Below are 16,473 nucleotides of genomic sequence, written 5' to 3'. Positions count from 1 at the left end.
CTCTGGTGGATCACAAGGGACGTTTCACCAACATCAACGTGGGATAGCCGGGAAAGGTACATGACGCTCGCATCTTCAGGAACTCTGGTCTGTTTCAAAAGCTGCAGGAAGGGACTTTCTTCCCAGACCAGAAAATAACTGTTGGGGATGTTGAAATGCCTGTAGTTATCCTTAGGGACCCAGCCTGCCCCTTAATGCCATGGCTCATGAAGCCATACACAGGCAGCCTGGACAGTAGTCAGGAGCTGTTCAACTACAGGCTGAGCAAGTGCAGAATGGTGGTAGAATGTGCATTTGGACGTTTAAAGGCGCGCTGGCGCAGTTTACTGACTCGCTTAGACCTCAGCGAAACCAATATTCCCATTGTTATTACTGCTTGCTGTGTGCTCCACAATATCTGTGAGAGTAAGGGGGAGACGTTTATGGCGGGGTGGGAGGTTGAGGCAAATCGCCTGGCTGCTGGTTACGCACAGCCAGACACCAGGGCGGTTAGAAGAGCACAGGAGGGCGCGGTACGCATCAGAGAAGCTTTGAAAACCAGTTTCATGACTGGCCAGGCTACGGTGTGAAAGTTCTGTTTGTTTCTCCTTGATGAAACCCCCCGCCCCTTGGTTCACTCTACTTCCCTGTAAGTTTACCACCCGCCCCTCCTCCCTTCAATCACCGCTTGCAGAGGCAATAAAGTCATTGTTGCTTCACATTCATGCATTCTTTATTCATTCATCACACAAATAGGGGGATGACTACCAAAGTAGCCCAGGAGGGGTGGTGGAGGAGGGAAGGAAAATGCCACACAGCACTTTAAAAGTTTACAACTTTAAAATTTATTGAATGACAGCCTTCTTTTTTTTGGGCAATCCACTGTGGTGGAGTGGCTGGTTGGCCGGAGGCCCCCCCACCGCGTTCTTGGGCGTCTGGGTGTGGAGGCTATGGAACTTGGGGAGGAGGGCGGTTGGTTACACAGGGGCTGTAGTGGCAGTCTGTGCTCCAGCTGCCTTTGCTGCAGCTCAACCATGCACTGGAGCATACTGGTTTGGTCCTCCAGCAGCCTCAGCATTGAATCCTGCCTCCTCTCATCACGCTGCCGCCACATTTGAGCTTCAGCCCTCTCTTCAGCCCGCCACTTACTCTCTTCAGCCCACCACCTCTCCTCCCGGTCATTTTGTGCTTTCCTGCACTCTGACATTATTTGCCTCCACGCATTCGTCTGTGCTCTGTCAGTGTGGGAGGACAGCATGAGCTCGGAGAACATTTCATCGCGAGTGCGTTTTTTTTCTTTCTAAGCTTCACTAGCCTCTGGGAAGGAGAAGATCCTGTGATCATTGAAACACATGCAGCTGGTGGAGAAAAAAAAAGGGACAGCGGTATTTAAAAAGACAGATTTTATAAAACAGTCGCTACACTCTTTCAGGGTAAACCTTGCTGTTAACGTTACATACATAGCACATGTGCTTTCGTTACAAGGTTGCATTTTGCCTCCCCCCACCGCGTGGCTACCCCCTCAACCTTCCCCCCTCCCTGTGGCTAACAGCGGGGAACATTTCTGTTTAGCCACAGGCAAACAGCCCAGCAGGAATGGGCTCCTCTGAGTGTCCCCTGAAGAAAAGCACTCTATTTCAACCAGGTGACCATGAATTATATCTCACTCTCCTGAGGATAACACAGAGAGATAAAGAACGGATGTTGTTTGAATGCCAGCAAACATACACTGCAATGCTTTGTTCTACAATGATTCCCGAGTACATGTTACCTGCCTGGAGTGGTAAAGTGTCCTACCATGAAGGACGCAATAAGGCTGCCCTCCCCAGAAACCTTTTGCAAAGGCTTTAGGAGTACATCTAGGAGAACCGCGAATGCCAGGGCAAAGTAATCCTTTCACATGCTTGCTTTTAAACCATGTATAGTATTTTAAAAGGTACACTCACCAGAGGTCCCTTCTCCGCCTGCTGGGTCCAGGAGGCAGCCTTGGGTGGGTTCAGGGGGTACTGGCTCCAGGTCCAGGGTGAGAAACAGTTCCTGGCTGTCGGGAAAACCGGTTTCTCCGCTTGCTTGCTGTGAGCTATCTACAACCTCCTCCTCATCATCATCTTCTTCGTCCCCAAAACCTGCTTCCGTATTGCCTCCATCTCCATTGAAGGAGTCAAAACAACACGGCTGGGGTAGTGGTTGCTGAACCCCCTAAAATGGCATGCAGCTCATCATAGAAGCGGCATATTTGGGGCTCTGACCCGGAGCGGCCGTTCTCCTCTCTGTTTTTCTGGTAGGCTTGCCTCAGCTCCTTCAGTTTCATGCGGCACTGCTTCAGGTCCCTGTTATGGCCTCTGTCGTTCATGCCCTGGGAGATTTTGACAAAGGTTTTGGCATTTCGAAAACTGGAACAGAGTTCTGATAGCACGGATTCCTCTCCCCAAACAGTGATCAGATCCCGTACCTCCCGTTCGGTCCATGCTGGAGCTCTTTTGCGATTCAGGGACTCCATCATGGTCACCTGCAGCTTGCCACGCTGGCCAAACAGGAAATGGGATTTAAAAGTTCGCGGTTCTTTTCCTGTCTACCTGGCCAGTGCATCTGAGTTGAGAGTGCTGTCCAGAGCGGTCAGAATGGAGCACTCTGGGATAGCTCCCGGAGGCCAATACCATCGAATTGTGTCCACAGTACCCCAAATTCGAGCCGGCAAGGTCGATTTAAGCGCTAATCCACTTGTCAGGGGTGGAGTAAGGAAATCGATTTTAAGAGCCCTTTAAGTCGAAATAAAGGGCTTCATTGTGTGGACGGGTGCAGGTTTACATCGATTTAACGCTGCTAAATTCGATCTAAAGTCCTAGTGTAGACCAAGGCTAAGGCCATGATCCTGCAAAGTCTTTTGCATGTGCTTAACTTGAAGTACATACAGGGTCAGGACCTGAATTAGTAGCTAGGAGAAGGATGGGCAAACTTCTTGATGCATTTTGGTGTCTATAAGCCACTGTTGTAAATTATTGCTGCTGTTAAAATTATAGCTTTGTGTACTCTTGGGATACGAATCTTGTCAGATCCTCAGTGGAGTTTAGTGGTGAACCTTTGTGAGGAGAAGGAGAAGAAACTGGCATTGATTGTAGCAGGAATTGTAACAACTGCACTAACCAAGGCTGTGTTAGGATTTCCATTTTAACCCTTTTATTTTCAGTTGCTTATAACTTTCCGAAACTTTCACCTTTCTGACTGAAATTTTCCATGCTTAGTTTCTGCCAAAGATGAATGTCTCCTTTTTGGAAAGTTGGAGTAAAAATGCTTCGGCTCTTTGAGAATGAAAGTAGATGAATATATATTTTTCACATTTAAAAAATTGGCAAGCTTTTATCAGTTCAATCAAAATATGGAAAGTCATAATTTAGTAAGAATATAGCCTTTGTGGAAGACAAGAGCCCTTTGATTTATCAGGTGTGAATTCTTTGGTTTGACTAAATCGTTTGCTGATCGCTTCCCCTTCTTCTGTTGTTATCCTCATCTTACTTTTTGGCTTGTTTATTTAACATTCTGGGGAACCATCCTGAGGTGGCTTAGTTAAAAGTAGCACCTCCTGTAATGCAAGATATGAATCACTGTATCAGGACTCAGCATTCCTTCCTCTCTATCAGAAAGTTATGAATTTAGTTGTGCTCCTTGAGAATAGCTCAGTAGCACTTCAAACCAATGGGAGAAGAGAGGAAGAGAATAGCAGGTAAGGCAATTCAGTTGCCCCGAGGGAGACCACACAAATTCCTGTAGTTAACGTCAGCCACCTGAATGACATTTGGAAAATAGAATATATGTGTCCTTCTCTCTCCCTAAGATATCCCAGTGTTTGGAAAAAGGCTTCCCCCCCACCCCTTTGCTTTTGGCTGACTTATTACTAACCCCCAAAAAGATGACATGGAAATCTCAAGCTATGCTCTCTTGGGTTGTTTGGACTGAAAGATGCTGTAGTGAAGCTTGCAAAGAGAATCCTGATGATTTAATCTTATAAAGATTAAACCACCTTTGTAAATTGCTGTTGAGAGGAAGAGGTCATAGAATCATAGAATATCAGGGTTGGAAAGGACCTCAGGAGGTCATCTAGTCCAACCCCCTGCTCAAAGCAGGACCAATCCCCAATTTTTGCCAGAGATCGCAAATGGCCCCCTCAAGGATTGAACTCACAACCCTGGGTTTAGCAGGCCAATGCTCAAACCACTGAGCTATCCCTCCCCCCATCCCCACTTTATCTTTCATTCCGTGGATAAAGTGTCAGGAGTGATTAGATTCAGTGGTGAAACAGGCCTCTTGGCTATGAGAAGCCTTTTATGAAAAGGATTTTTTGTCCTGAGAATCTGTGCAAAGCAGCCTAAAGTGACCTGACATTGAGGGTGGTGAAGGTGATACAGTGACTCTGGCAAGGCTAAATAGAAAGCTTTTTAATTTTGTATCACTTGTTGGAATTGCAGTTCTCTTATTTTGGATGGGAAACTTTTTTCCAGGGTGTTGAAAATGCTTCTGATCGCAGCCCTTTTGTGTGTGTGTGTGTGTGTGTGCTTGTATGTGTACGTGTACTTGCACACAAAATTATTTTACTATTTATTTATTTATTTATTTAGGAAATATTAACAGGTTTACAAATCCTTGCCACATAAGTATCAGAAACAAAATGGTAATAATTACAACAGTGAGCTCATGTTTAAAGAGAACATTTATACAGGAAAGTAGTCATCAAATCTCTGTTTAACAGGATGTTACCATATTACAGAGTGAGCATGGATTTTATTAGATTGAGTGAAATCTCTGATTACACATACTCAACACACCAGGTATCTCCATCAAATGTTAATATTTAAAAAAATTGGACAGGTGTGCTATTTTTTTTGCAGATGAATATACTTGTCTAAGTGCTGAATAAAAGGTAACCAAATATCTAAGTATCTATTTGTCCTCTGTTTTGCTGGGTACATAGTTGATGCATTATTTTTTCCGTAACAACCTCCCGTATTTTTTTTTAACTGTTCCTCTATGGTTGGACTATTTTTCTTTTTACATAGAGAAGCTATCAGTAGCTGAGCAGCTACTAGCTGATTAATTCTCTATTTCCTTTTGTATGCCCATTGCTACTAGGAAGCCCAAAGAGGATTACCAAAGGGTCATTTGATAATAAATATCCAACACATTGTGATATTTGGTTACAGATTGCATCCCAGTACTCCCTAATGACTGGACATAGCCACAATATGTGCATAAAATCTCCTCTTTCACAATTTCTCCAATATTTGTCCCTATTCAATCTCTCTCTGTTTTTTAAACTGTCTGGTGTGAGGAATTATTGGAACAGTATCTTAAATAAATTTTCTTGTTGAGTGATTGCATTTGTCCATTCTACTGCAGGTGTCTGTGAACTCCACTTCACAATTGGAAAGCTTTTACCCTTAGCAGGTTTCAGAGTAACAGCCGTGTAACCTATTTCCCCTTGTTTTTTCCAACCCCCACCCCCCACCCCGACGTTCTTGTTAAACCCTGGATTTGTGCTGGAAATGGCCCAACTTGATTATCATACACATTGTAAGGAGAGTGATCACTTTAGATAAGCTATTACCAGCAGGAGAGTGGGGTGGGGGGAGAGAGAATCTTTTGTAGTGGTAAACACCCATTTTTTCATGCTTTGTGTGTATAAAAAGATCTTCTATACTTTCCACAGTATGCATCCGATGAAGTGAGCTGTAGCTCACGAAAGCTTATGCTCAAATAAATTGGTTAGTCTCTAAGGTGCCACAAGTACTCCTTTTCTTTTTACCCTTAGCAGTACCCATCAGGGCTGCTTCAGCATCCTCTGCTGTCTCACATACATCGTGCAGGCTTAAAGGTGTGAGCTGCCCCATACTCCCCTTTGTTCCTTCCTACCACCTGTGATGGCTGTTGGATCTCCCTATCCTTGCTAGTTGAAGTCTTTCTTAGTAACTGTATATAATATCATGTATAGTCAGTACAGTTAGTTGGCAAATATTAAAGGGTTTCTTTTGTTTTTGTTGTTTTGGTGGATTCCAGCACCCAGTTTGGGTACCAGCCTCAATACCAGAGGTATGCTGTGCTTTCCGGGTTGCAAGCTCTGCCACTCTTGCAGCAAGGCTATGCCAAATAGTGACCCTCACCCTAGCTGCCTTAAGTGCTTTGGGGAGGCTCATGTGAGCAATAAATATGGTATTTGTAAGGGCTTTAAGCCCTGTTTGAAAAAAGGCAGGGCAGCCAAATTGAAATATCTGCTCATGGAATTGGCGCTATGGCCTCCACCTGAGCCCTCTTCATTGATCTGGGTACTGAACACCTCAGAGTCTGTCAACGCACCTCCAGCTCTTCTGGAATCGAGAGGCAGATCGGCGTGTCTTGTACCGAAGAAGAGGCATCAGAAATTGGACTCAGTACTGGGGTTGTTGAGGGAATCAAAGAAGATGAACTCTGCTAAGGAGTCGAGAGGGCGTTCAAAGAGGAAGCACTCCCCCGTGCATATCTCTAAATGGGAGTTTGTTGACTCCAGAGCCCAGTGGGGCCTTTAAAGACTGACTCCCAAAGCTCCTTCACTGGCATCTCCTCATGTCTTGGTACCGCATACTATCTTCCTGGTACTGTCTACTTCTGAGGCCTTTGAAGCTGTGAGAGAGCTGTTGGAACCTCTTGGTGCCGATGTCACCAGTTGTTCAAGAGGCTTGCCCAGCACCAGTGCCCAGGATACTGCCTCCTATGCCTTCAGCTCCACTGGATGCAGCCATCAGGGCACCAGTGAGGCCAGCACTGTCTAGAGGAAAGCCACAGAAGATATCCCTGGTTCCATTAGAATCTGAGCTGCCTTCTCTGATATCGACTAGTATGGCACTGCCTTGGTCTCAGGAGAAGCTTTGTCATCATCAGGCTTTGAAGTAGGTTCCTATCTGTCCCAATACAGCTGGTCCCTTCAGGAGGGATATGCCACCTGTCTGCCCTGGTTTCTGTCCCAGTTTCAGGAGGGATCCTTGGTCTAAGCGTAGCTGGGTCCAGTGCCATACCAGTGGCCCTTCTGGAACCTGTGGGGTCCCTCCCCAGTCAATTACAGCTCTGCAGCCATGTCAGCTGGCTCCATCTTCTGAGCGTTGGAAGCATCATTGCCACAAGCATTGTAGCATTTGTACTGAGCCCGGCACTGAGCAGGATCCCTCTTGCAAGCAGCTACAAGAGGACCAGAAGCTGACACAGTTGTGTCGGAGCCTATTTCTCCATCTCTCGATGATTTTAAGACTCAGCAGCAGCTGTTGAGGAAGCTGACTATGGCACTTGATATCCACCCAGAGGAGGTCCGGGAAAAATCCCTCTCGCTGGTGGACATTATAACATCTGAGGCCTCAGTTAGACTAGTGCTGCCAATGAATGAGGTTATCTTAGAGCCTATCAAGATCCTTTGTGACTTGCTTTTAACTTTACGTGCTTAAGAACATAATTTTCTGGTACAGATATATAACTCCTTGCATGGTACAGGTACATACATTTCACAGTGATATTGATGATCAGTGTGTCACTGGCTTTCATTTGAAATCTCACATTATGGTCTTTGGTGAACCAGAATATACATACCAGAACCAGAAGATGTCTGGAGCCCCGCTAAGTTGGCACTAAGAGTTCTTAGGTCGCACCAGTGTTTGTTTAGGTTAGAGTGCCCCCCAGTCCACTGCTGCCTTGAATATTTGGAACATCTAGTCCAGTGGTTCTGCAACTGTGGTCCATGGACCGCCAGTGGTCTGTGAGCTCCATTCAGGTGGTCCTTGTATAGTTCCCTCTAATGTGTACGCCTGTGCGGCCGCACATGAGCAAATGAAGGACACAAGAGGGATCCTGCTCAGTGCCGGGCTCAGTACAAATGCTACAATGCTTGTGGCAATGATGCTTCCAACGCTCAGAAGATGGAGCCAGCTGACATGGCTGCAGAGCTGTAATTGACTGGGGAGGGACCCCACAGGTTCCAGAAGGGCCACTGGTATGGCACTGGACCCAGCTACGCTTAGACCAAGGATCCCTCCTGAAACTGGGACAGAAACCAGGGCAGACACAACAAATTGGCTCCACTAATTAGGTGCCTGGACCGTGGAGAAGACGCACATGTAAGGTGATCTGGTGGCCTTGGCAAGAATAGGGTGTAGGTGGGAGGGCGTAGTGGGGTGAGATGGGGGGAATTTGGGACGTACAGGGCTGCGGTGGCCAGAGAAAGAGGTGACTTTGCCCAGCTCCAGGGCTGCAGCTGCCAGAGAGAGATGGCCCTCCTTCCCAGCCCCAGCTCGGGGGCTGCTGCGATGTGGGAGAGAGGGAGAGACCCCTCTCCTTCCCAGCCCCAGTTTGGGGGCTGCCGCAACGGGGGAGAATGGGCACATCCATCACATTAGAAAGGTAAAACTACTGATATGAAAATATGAGTTGTATGCTTTTATTTGTAGAACAAAAAAAGTTAATTATTAAGGTTTTTTTATATCGCACTTTTATCCAAAACGCTTTACAATAGTTAGCTAATGGTACAAACAACATTTGGAAAGATCGTTAAGTAGTCCTCTAAGACCCTCAGCAATTTTCAAGTGGTCCACAGAAAAAAAAGTTTGAGAACTGCTGATTAATAGGACCGTACCAAGTATCTGCACTCACACTTGCTCTTTATTTACTCCATGTACATTCTGATAACATCGTCTGTTTTCCTCCTAGGGTGTTATGGATGATCACAGAAAGATTTTGAAACCAGAAAGATATCTTTGGCAAAATAACAGGTTTCAGAGTAACAGCCGTGTTAATCTGTATTCGCATTTTCCACAGTATGCATCCGATGAAGTGAGCTGTAGCTCACAAAAGCTTATGCTCAAATAAATTGGTTAGTCTCTAAGGTGCCACAAGTACTCCTTTTCTTTTTGGCAAAATATTAATTTTGACTGTGGCAGTTCTTCCTAACCAAGAAATTGCGTACATCTGTCAGCATCCCAGATCTTTTTTCACATGCTAAAGTAATAGTTTAACATTTAAACTGTAGAGCTCTTCTGGGTTGTTTGAGATTTGAATTCCCAGGTATTTATAGAATTTGTTGCCCATTCATATCCAAATGCTTTATAGAGGATTGACTTTTTAGAATCTGGCAAATTTGTAGCTAGCTTTTCAGATTTGGCATAATTTACTTTAAATCCAGATGCTTTCCCAAATCATACATTTATATAGAAACTAATTTTAGGGAAATACAGTAATTTTGTTTATACAAAATTTTTGTATCTGCATATGAAGATATTTTCTGATGTGTTCCTGCAAGTTTTGTTCCTGTGATAGGTAGGTTCATTGTTCCTGTATCTCCTGGGCAAAAGGTTTCATGATCTCTGCAAAAAATAAAAATAACAATGGAGATCCCTGCGTAGTCCCCCTATGTAATTCAAACATGGTAAATTTAACCACATTAATTCTCCCAGCTCCTTTTGGGCTCAGGTTAAGAACAGTTATCCATTTAAGCAACTGAGGGCCAATGTCAATATTGGACAGGACTTGAAACAGAAAGTTCCCCTCTGTTCCATAAAAGGCTTTCTCTGCATCAAGTGATAAGAAAGTAAATGAATCCTTTTTTACCTGGCATTATGGATGATTCCAAGTACTTGCTGAATATTTTCTGATATGTGTCTAACCTTAATTAATCCATCAGCCATGGTGTGCTGAGAGAATGTGTTTGGCTATACACCAATTCCATAGCTTTATTTGATCTGGATTTGTATAAACTGAGAGCATGGAGTGCAGTCAGGTAGATGGTATTTCTGCTAAAATCTTTGTCACGATTCAATAGTGCGAAACATACTTTTTAACCACAGGTGCAAATGAAAAGAAAATAGAGAATGATACCAATAATGCGTGGGGAAAAAAAGTGAGCCATCCTTTCAATTTCCACTGGAGTCTTGAGCACCCTCCATTTTCACCCATTCTCCCTATTTTACATGCCTCCCTTGGGGCAATTATATCTTCTAAGCATTATCCTTCATCTGAGGAAGAATTGACTGTATTCACATGTGAATACCAGGCAGAATTTGGCATGAGTCCTCACATAGTTTTGCTCTTCTCTCCCCCATCTTCATATGTTGAGCATGTAGAATCTGCTGCACTCCAGTCACCTTCTATATTGAAGCAAGAGGCAAGACCCTGCAGTGGTAATACAGTAAACTGCAAAGTTGTTTATTCCATTCAGTTTTATAGTTATAAAAAATGTCTGTGCGGATTTTTGTTTTGTTTCAGAGTAACTGTGGGGAAAAGATCCGTATACGTCGTGTGCTCATGAACTCTCCCCAGATCATCACCATTGGGCTGGTGTGGGATTCAGACCACTCAGATCTAGCTGAGGATGTCATTCACAGCCTGGGCACCTGCCTCAAACTTGGAGATGTGAGTCTACTGCACATTTGACAATCTCTCAAAATCCCCTTTTCCCAAAATATGTCTGTGCTGTTCACTTGTATGCATTCAGGATGCAGGTTCACCTCTGATCATGGGAGCATAAACATGGCATGCAGCCACCTTTGCCTCTGACCATCCCAATCCTGCATTGAGAGGAGCTTGGCTCAACCCAAGGATCGGGCCCTCTGTGAATGCTCCACCAAGCCTGTGAAAAACTGTTGGCATCGGATCAACTATTTGCCTCCTTGCTCTTCCTTACTCCCATAGTTTAGGTAACTCCCCTTTGTGAGTGCTCTGCTCTTTGAACAAGATCTGCTACGGTACTGAGGGGAATAGAGAAGAGGAAGGAAATGGTCCCACTACTCTGATTGGTGGTGTCTCATTTACCTAATCATTTTACTTCCCTGGCCCTAGTGAGTAGTTGCAACTGTTGGAAACAGATTTAAAAGAACACGGACAAGCACACTTGTACAGAATTTTTAATTGTATATTCTTAGTTATTAATCAATTGCATATTTTAAAATGTTAATTCTAATAATTTTATATTCTTAATGTCACTTTAGGTGCTTGAAAATTGGAAGTGGCCCCAAAGTGCCAATTTTAGATCTGAATCCAAATGTTTCCCATTTTCAGGGGGATTTTTGTTTGCGCCAATTTCTTTTGAAAATAGCTGTCTATTTCCCTACCAATATTTGTGTTTTTTTTCCATTTGAACAATAGTTATTCCTGTCTGTGTTTGTAATGGAGCCAAAGTGTGTTATGTTTTTTTAAAAACTTGTTCCTAAGTAACCCCATCCAAGGATTTGGTCACAGCTATCTTATTTTAGAGATAACACAAGAGACTGGGAGATACTGGCTCATGTAGTATTTTAACTTTCTCAGTGACTGAATATGGTTATATTATATTGTAATTAGACTCTGGAGGTCAGCTCCTCTGAGACTTTAGTACTTTTAAAATAACTTAAATTTGGGGTCTAAACTGTTGGTGTGCCACATAATAGGAATTATCACTAGTTACTCAACACTGAGAAACTAATTGAACTGTTTGGCATGAAACTGCACTAAGTTGCAGATGCATCACTTGAGAACAGAATTTGACCCTTAAAATGTAAAGTAGTAATGCATAGAAAAGTGACTCCAAAAGAGCTTTTTTGTGTGTCAGTGATTTCTAAATGAAATCTGGTCAATTTTAAAAGTCAACACAAATCAGCTTGGGATCTGCAAGCCAACACCTCCACCACTGATAGACTCTGGAGGCCTACTACTGCCCTCAGTTACACCTCTGCAAGGCCACTGACTTCAGTTTGTCCTTGCTAGAGCCAGAACAAACTTCAGCTCCTTCTTCCATACCAGAACAGTGTTAGCTGTGGAGTGCAGAGAGAGAGGTAAAGAGTAGCTTTTTAAAAATCACTCAGTAAAGCCACAAGATGTAACAGAAAACATACAGGGAGTAGGCTTCTTGTTGAGAAAGAGAGTGCCATTTTTATTAATTTTCAGAACAGAAATACACTTTAAAGTCTAGCAGGGAATTACATCATTGATATAAATGCCTTCTTTACAAGGCAGTTGTGGGCTGTCAGGAAACCTGGATTCGTTTCCACCTCTGCCAATGACTTGTATGACCATGGACCAATCACTTAACCATTCTGTGCCTTAGTTTCTCCATCTGAAAAAATGGCATATAACGCTTAATGCAGCTCTGTAGAGCATTTTTAGCTCTTCAAACGAAACACAGTATTTTAATGCACAGAATTTTATTATATAATTTTTTCTTCTCTCCTTTTCCTCACCCCTTGAAGCTCTTTTTCAGAGTAACTGATGACAGAGCAAAACAGTCAGAGCTGTATTTGGTGGGAATGATCTGTTACTACGGAAAACATTACTCCACCTTCTTCTTCCAAACGAAGATCCGCAAGTGGATGTACTTTGATGATGCCCATGTCAAAGAGGTAAGGAAATAGGAGATTATTTTTATAAATGGTAAGAACTGTTGGAGTATTGGTGAGGGTGTAGATCCATACTGCTTTCCAAAGATTTCCAGAAACTGTGTGTGTGTGTTCTCACACCTGAGGTCCTACTTAATTCCTAAAGATTTCTCTGAATGAACTAATGCTTTCTGTAAGTCCGATGGAGGAGATGCTTTCTCCAGAAGACATGATTTTGCAACAGAGGATAACCCACTTAAAATGGGAGAATCGTAAAGAAATAAAAATAAGGCCTAAGAGAGGAGAGAGGGTGAAGAGTCTGAGGGACCTGGAAGGGGAAAGGGAAGAAGAGAAAAATGAGTGTTCAGGATCCTATTTCTTCTCCGTTCAAAGATGCCTTCTAGTTATATGATGGGAGGGTCCCCTTATCTACATTATTTCTGATCTTCATGGTGTCACCTCAGACTGTTTTTTTTAATTCCCATTGACCTTTCTTTGATTTCTTGGTGCCTGCATTGCTGATGGCAAATGTTGAAACAGCTGTGGACTTCTGTACAGCAGAGACCTGCATGGCAACCAGTACCAGGTAAACTGACAACTGTTCAGTGGTACCAGAAGGCCCAGAGGCCTTCTCTTTGGTTCTGTTTAATTGCCTGCCAGTCTTGCCTTTATGCTGTTGGTTGGAATCCTACAATTCACTTATGCCGTTGGATGTATTTCTCACCGCCCGCCAGACAAATGGTGTTGCCATTGAGTCCCTTCTCCTAAGGTTCACAGTTGAAATATCTGGATGCCACTCCCCTCTAGTAGTTGTTTCCTGCGGCGCATTCTTCCCTCTCTTACCAGTGCCTTTTTTCTTTCTGCACCTAGGATGAAATGCTTGGCACCAAAGCCATCAGCACTGGGATCTTGGCACATGATTACTACATCTCATTATTTTGTTGGGCTTCATCTCATGCCCCTCCCCTTCTATTTCCCCTTGTCACAAAGGCACAAAAGTAACAAAGGAGAGCTTTCTTCCATAATCTCACCAAGCACAGTCTCTAAGGGAGAGCTATAAGCCTTCCACTTGTTCTTGGTCATGTTCCTCTGCAGTAAAACCTTGCTAAGGATAATACGGTGCTGCAACAGAATATCTGTGTAAGGAGCAGACCTGTTGGAGTAGGTGTTCTGTGCATCTCTGGAAACCTGTACTAAAACACAGAGAAGTGTTTTCAAATGAATACTGGCTGCAAGAATTAAAGTTCAGCTCACCAAAACAGAAAATACAGTCATGCTGACCTTTCAGAAGAAGAAATGATTATACAGCAAAGTGTTTAACCTCTTGCATGCTGGATGAGTCTCCACCGAATGTTAGCTGTGATCTTAATTAATCCCAGTGCTGGAAATCTGTGGTTTGCGTGTTTTATTTTTTTTATTTAATGCATCTTGTAAATTATGATAGATTAATTGATAATCATTGGTACCAAAGCTATAACATTAAAAATGTGCCCTGATTTTGGTCAGTGAAGTGTTGGGAAATTTCATGTGGTTAAAAAGTTTTTCTTAGCATGACTAAACTCTGAATGGGAAAGAATATTCGTTTAAGCCTATATTCTAGCAAACATTAATTTTGTTTGACTATAAAACAGTAAATATCTTGATTATCAAAACAAGGCATAAACTGTTTCTGGTCTCTGCTGACACTGGGCTCCCGTCCAACTGGTATCACAAATTATGACAGCAGTATGGTGGCTGTCAGAAGAAGGCACGGAAATGTCAATTTTAATTAACATCTTTACTTTCAGTAACATTTCAGAGTTTGTAACAAGCATGAAATGCTTCAGCATGTGAATGTAGAGTGGGACTCTGGGTAGAATTAGTGCAGCTTTATTGTGATCACTTATCACTTGTCCCTTGTCACTTTGGGCATCAAGAATCTTTGGGGAGGGCGGGAAGGTGTGCAGGGAGTGTTACTTGATTGCACAGTGCAGCATATGAAGAGGTTAAGAACCAGTCTCCTGGTTTGCCTGAGAGAAGTAAAAAGAAAAGCTAAGGCGTGTTCTTGTTCTTGTTGTTTTTTTAACTCAGATTGGTCCAAAATGGAAAGATGTTGTGACCAAGTGCATCAAGGGTCATTATCAGCCTTTGCTGCTGCTTTATGCAGATCCGAGAGGAACTCCAGTGTCGATTCAAGACTTGCCCTCTCAGGTGGATTTACAGCAGTATAGCAGGACTTGCTATGATAGCGAGGACTCAGGTAAACAATCTGAACTGTACATGCTTTATGCCCATCTCCATTGCAGCTGAACTGTTAGAAAAATTTTTCTTCATTTTGGGTGCTGTTTTGCTAGCCAGGTCTCTGTCACTGATCAAAGTTGACCTGGAGTCCTGAGAAGGATCCTCAGTATTTTAACTCTTAAACCTTCCCTTTCAAACTACAGCTTCATAAATTACAAGTACATTCTCCTGCCTGAAGGACTTGCTTTCAGGGCTTCTCTTTAAGACCAAATGTCAGCTGGGGAAGGTTTCCGTTAAATAATGCAATGAGCCATCCTCTTTTACTCCATCCAGGGCAGAATTCACTGTCTTTGGAGCATTCCCAGATTGTGACAGCCAGAATTTCAAGAGACAGTATGCTATTGCCAAACTAGAGGATGAGCCTGTAATTTTACTTTTTAAATGTATAAAGACAGTCCTCTATCCAAATGATTACAAAAAACCTACCTAATCATAAAACATTCAAGGTTTCTATCATTTTAAATATGTCTGGAAATTTGTCTTTTCTAAGTATATCTAGGAGAAAATACTGACACAAGAATATGGACACAGTATCAGATTTATCTAGTGATTGAATTCATAAAATTATCTTTAGTTTTTAACAGGAAAGAAACAGGAGCAGAGATGCACAAAACATAAGAGAAGGTGATCAATGCTTTTGACACAACATACAGAATGCATAAAGAGAGTGACTGCCAACATGAATCTCTTGGGGTTTAAATGAGGCATCCAACACAATACTGTCTCTTAAATATCCTTTATTATCCAGCAATATGGTAATGATATGATACACTAATGGATTAGGGAGAGAAAACACAGCACTGTCAGTGGTGTTCCATTGGATTGGAAGGATGTGGTCAAGTAAGATGCCTTCAGAGATGAGTTCTGAGTCTGCTCAATGTTTGAAATAATGATCACAAAGAGAAGGCTAATTTGTTAAGTATGTGGATAAATTAGGACACTGAACAGACTGAAGTGAGATGAGGCTTCCTGTAAAGAAGAGGGAGTATAGACATTTTGAGAGGCACATTTTAAAAGCAATCAAGAAGAGAGATTGCAGTGGTGGATATAAACTGTACATGAGCTTACACTGTGGTAGTATTGCAAGGAAGGCTGATTCTATTCTTGGATATTTACAGAGAAGCTAACTTGCATTTGGGAGGGCTTCATAGGTTGCCAAGAACAGCAGTCTGAGAGCAGTACCAGAAAAACGTCACCTTCCTCCCAGGAATTCAACCCATTCACATGATTAGGGCCTGTCTACACAACAAGTAGACCATGGCAAGCTGGGTGTGAATCTACCCTGCAGTAGCCTGTTGCAGTGTAACTGTCCATGTGCATCCTGCTGAAGACGTAGAGAGCATCTGGGGCCTCTACTAACAGATTGTCATTACATCATATAATGAGGGGAATCTACCACGCACCCTAAAACGAGCAACATTCTAATCAGTAGTAATGAAAGCATCACTCAACAACAGATTTTGTACACAACCACTTAGGGCATGTTTTCACTAGCAAAGTTAGTAAAGCAGCAGTGCTTTAATGTGGCTGTGTAGTCGCGGCATCAGCGGTGGGAGAGAGCTCTCTCCCAGTGCTATATAAAAACCACCTCTACAGGGGGAATAGGTACCAGCACTGGTGCACTGTCTACACTAGCACTTTACAGCGCTGAAACTTGCAGCGCTCGGGGGTGTGCTTTTTCACACCCCTGAGCGAGAAAGTTGCAGTGCTGTAAAGTACCAGTGTGGACGAGCCCTCAGTGTCTTGTCTCCAATTTCTAAGCAAGCTAATTGAGCACCTTGCAAAAAAGAGTCTCCAATGCCACCTGTTAGGTGCTAGTATCTCTGGCAAGTTTCAGGCCGAGACATGCTACGAAGACTGTTCT

At 43.2% G+C, this 16,473-nt stretch overlaps 1 protein-coding gene across 20 annotated transcripts in view; it reads left to right on the top strand.

Annotated features, from left to right (window-relative positions):
• Positions 1 to 16,473, top strand: part of USP54 (ubiquitin specific peptidase 54) — a 279,027-nt gene that overhangs the window by 185,869 nt on the left and 76,685 nt on the right. For all 20 annotated transcript variants that reach the window (XM_073352837.2, XM_073352834.2, XM_073352844.2 and 17 more), the window contains 3 exons: positions 10,246 to 10,392; positions 12,204 to 12,353; positions 14,400 to 14,568. In XM_073352837.2, coding sequence (XP_073208938.2) covers positions 10,246 to 10,392; positions 12,204 to 12,353; positions 14,400 to 14,568 — 466 coding nt within the window. The remainder of the gene's footprint in view (positions 1 to 10,245; positions 10,393 to 12,203; positions 12,354 to 14,399; positions 14,569 to 16,473) is intronic.

The sequence above is a fragment of the Lepidochelys kempii genome, chromosome 7 (assembly GCF_965140285.1).
Source record: "Lepidochelys kempii isolate rLepKem1 chromosome 7, rLepKem1.hap1, whole genome shotgun sequence".
Classification (NCBI taxonomy): domain Eukaryota; kingdom Metazoa; phylum Chordata; order Testudines; family Cheloniidae; genus Lepidochelys; species Lepidochelys kempii.
Note: the sequence above shows the minus strand (reverse complement) of the source record. Positions and strands in the feature narration are given on the sequence as shown.